Source organism: Crassostrea angulata, chromosome 6 (genome assembly GCF_025612915.1).
Source record: "Crassostrea angulata isolate pt1a10 chromosome 6, ASM2561291v2, whole genome shotgun sequence".
NCBI classification, from domain to species: Eukaryota; Metazoa; Mollusca; class Bivalvia; order Ostreida; family Ostreidae; genus Magallana; species Magallana angulata.
The window spans coordinates 47,895,428-47,898,860 of record NC_069116.1 but is presented as its reverse complement, the minus strand read 5'-3'; the positions used below and the strand labels follow the sequence as shown (position 1 = coordinate 47,898,860).

The window sequence follows — 3,433 nt, the reverse complement described above, 5'->3', positions numbered from 1 at the left end:
CGCTTTTAAACGATGGCTATGCTTAGTATATGTATAATAATAGACATTGCAGTAGTTCTACCACTCAATTATGCCAAAATTCAATGAAGAAAAATACGTACAAAATTTGCTAACAAAACAAACGACATTAAAAGGTACCGCGTTATTTCGCCTCATGTTAAATTTCACCCCTGACGACGAGACGGGTATGGTTGTATTACGACTTTGACATCGCTTTAAATAAAGGTCGAAATGATCAGACAAATTACAAATAAACATTTGTACGTTTTGTTCGCTAATATTTCCGAAGTCTGCTTTCTTTACAATCGATGCATAGCATGCGGGTTGAAGAACCCCAATCATTCGGGGGACGAAACCAAGCGGTTTCCTTTACTAAACATTCCCGTGATGCATTTTGGTTTGTTTTTTCGTTTGCCCAAAGAGAAATTATTTTTATTTACTTTGAATATTTCTAACTTTGAAAGGAGACTGATTCTGCTGGTGTAAATAGGAGAAAGTCCATAACTTTCTAAGATAAATGATTTGTATGGAAAACATTTTGATACTGTAATTACAAAAAAATCGGAGCAAGCAGCTTTAAATAAACTTTGAGTAGGTTATTTATACACTCTCAGATTTATGGTAATGATTGTGATGACATCTTTTAACTTCTGCATATAAAATATGTATCATGTACGGAAGGGTGTATCAACATTTTTGATCATCATATGTTTGTTCCTTATCATACGCCCCGTTTGATACTAAATTTGTTAACATGGGTGTACTTGTACAAGATGTCGCAATTACATTGTAACCGTTTGTTTAGTATATGCTTCTGTCACAGCACTAATTTTATTTCTCAAATTCAAAACAATTAGTTTTTTTTCCAAATTTTTTGACGTATACAATATCAGCGTATTGTAAAACTATTTGTTTTGAAATACGTTGACTTGGTTCTAACATATACGGACTTTAAATTTGTACTTCAAAGTTTTTTTTCTTCATTTTTTTTTTCAAAGTGCGTTGCTACAGTTCACTGGCTTTTTTAAACGTTATTTCATACAGTTTTGAGTACATATGACGAGAAAAAGTTATGAATTGCAGCATTCGTCCTTGTACATGTACTACTACATTTGTATAACTTCACACACATGGAATGCAAGGAAGTAACACGATTTTTTTTATTCTGCCCCGATGGTTGTTTGATTATACATTGAATTAAATTTCAAATGTCTTTAAAACGATTCCTCATTTTGAATTAGTTTTCAATATACATGTATTAAATAACAAATAATATAATGTACCTGAATACCTTAATAACAGTGAAAACTGTTACTCAAGTTTCCTTAAGAATATTGTTGGTTTATACAATTTTAAATCCAGATTGAATTTTCAACCCCTTCTTTATTCCCCGTTATATGTTTTTCTTGATCTCAAAATCATATATTGACAGTTATTTATTCTGGCTTTATTTTACCAAGCGCATCTAGTGTGAACCGATAAAATTGAACATTATTCTTTCTTCCACCAAAACATGTTTATTTGATAAGGACAATTCATGTTCCTAGTTGCATTACATGAAATACCGACCTGTATTTTAATGTAATTAATTCTGGATCACATTAACAAAATCAGATAAAACTGTGTATTTAGTTCTGATACTGCTGGACTTTATTTTGCATCGCATTAAAGTTCCGTGTTTGCCCGTTTCCGTGTTTGTTTCCTCTTCAATCTATATTTTCTAGAATAGTATGTTATTGATAAACCTATAGCTGTAATCATAACAAAGTTTCCTATCACGATGATAATGTTGATGAGTTGTTTCCCTTCCAACCAATCATCAATGGGTTTTGTTTTTCCTTCTGTTGTTCTTTCTGCAAAGACATTTTTAAAAACATGCACGTGAGATAAAAGTATTACTATATGTATTGTATGGTGACTGTTAACTGAACATATTTATTTGGGCAATTCAAACACTTACACACACAAAGATATATATATATATATATATATATATATATATATATATATATATATATATATATATATATATATATATATATATATATATATATAATCCAAAATGAGTGAAAGGTGATATCACACAGTATAAATAATCAAAAAAGAAAATGAACAGATCCAATGTTTCTATTCACTAGCGCTTTCTGGATTTACATCCTTCTTCAGGTGAATGTACATAAGTTATGTATATATATATATAGATATATACCTGTATTTGAATGGCATCCTTGAATGTGATTACAATGAATTAGCTCACATGAACATTCTCTTTGGCACTTTCTTCCGTAGCTAGGATATCGACACGGAGAAATACAGCCCGGACCATAATAGCCATCGTTACAAACTATAACGTTATATCAAGATGTTACATGTATTATTATAACGATTGTTAAATATTACAGATAAATCTAATGTTACAATATTTATCAGAATTGAACAATCCGGCCACCATACAATGAAAGGTAAACAACTGAAAAATATCTAAATTTTACTAATTACAGTATTGTCTTTTTGCACTGATAAATGTATCTGGAAAAAAGGTTTTAGAAATACAAAACATCATTTCACAGTAATGTTTTAAGACTTTGGATTTCAACAAAAATAACTGGAAAAAATTACTTAAAAGCCATTCTTTTAATCCGCTCGATTACCAATTTTTAAATCAACGGAGACAGAATAAAAAAAATGTCAAAACCATTATATCTATCACAATGACGATTTAGTAGATGTGCATACATTCGACTTGTTTAAATCGATAAAATTGGTTAATTTGACTTTAAAAAATATATAGTTTTAAAATTAATACTGTCAATCAATGTGAGTGTTTTCACATTCACACAGAGGTTAAGTATGTTAATTTCAAACTGTCTTATTAAAATCTATGAATATTTCAAACTTTTTTAAATGCCGACGCAAAACGGCAGACTGAGAGGAATAACAATGGGTCATCTAAGTAACACAATGCTGACCTTTAAACTTCATGATTGAAAATAATTTAATAATCTAAACAATGATACATGTACATTTAACAATGGGTTTGTATATTTGTTTTTTAACGTACTTTGAGAAAGACTGCATCCAGTTTTGAGGTCACACTTCTCCCGAATACAGTTACATTTACGCTGACATCGATAACCAAAGCTAGGGTATCTGCAAGTTGCTGTACAATTGTAATCATAATATCCCATTTCACACCCTGCAAAATTCCTAAAGTTTACAATGTGGGGATAGAATACAGTTAAAAAAACTGTTGTTATACATCAATATATACAGTTACACTATAAAATTGAAACTTGTTAGTACGCGTGTAAATTTAATAAAAAACCTAACGCCTTAACCCATATACTTACAATTAATCTACTTACTTACCATGCACAATGCACATCAAAGTAACAAATAGACTTAACAACCACGTGAATTTCGATGTCATTAT

At 30.1% G+C, this 3,433-nt stretch overlaps 1 protein-coding gene across 1 annotated transcript; it reads right to left on the bottom strand.

Moving 5' to 3' along the window:
• Positions 1–1,394: 1,394 nt before the first annotated feature.
• LOC128187558 (cell death abnormality protein 1-like) lies at positions 1,395–3,188 on the bottom strand. The gene is made up of 3 exons (XM_052857974.1): positions 3,062–3,188; positions 2,210–2,344; positions 1,395–1,853 (listed from the first exon to the last, which is right to left on the bottom strand). The coding sequence occupies exons 1-3, from the start codon at positions 3,186–3,188 to the stop codon at positions 1,666–1,668; spliced, it is 450 nt and encodes a 149-aa protein (XP_052713934.1). The 3' UTR covers positions 1,395–1,665.
• Between the last annotated feature and the right edge of the window lie 245 nt (positions 3,189–3,433).

Bases quoted from the DNA above. Each gene is read 5' to 3' on its own strand.
- LOC128187558 (XM_052857974.1), bottom strand. From the start codon at position 3,188: ATGGGATATTATGATTACAATTGTACAGCAACTTGCAGATACCCTAGC. The intron at 2,345-3,061 runs GTACGTTAAAAA...ATAACGTTATAG, and splicing joins TGGATGCAGTCTTTCTCAAA to TTTGTAACGATGGCTATTAT. The intron at 1,854-2,209 runs GTATATATCTAT...ATGTCTTTGCAG, and splicing joins AGGATGCCATTCAAATACAG to AAAGAACAACAGAAGGAAAA.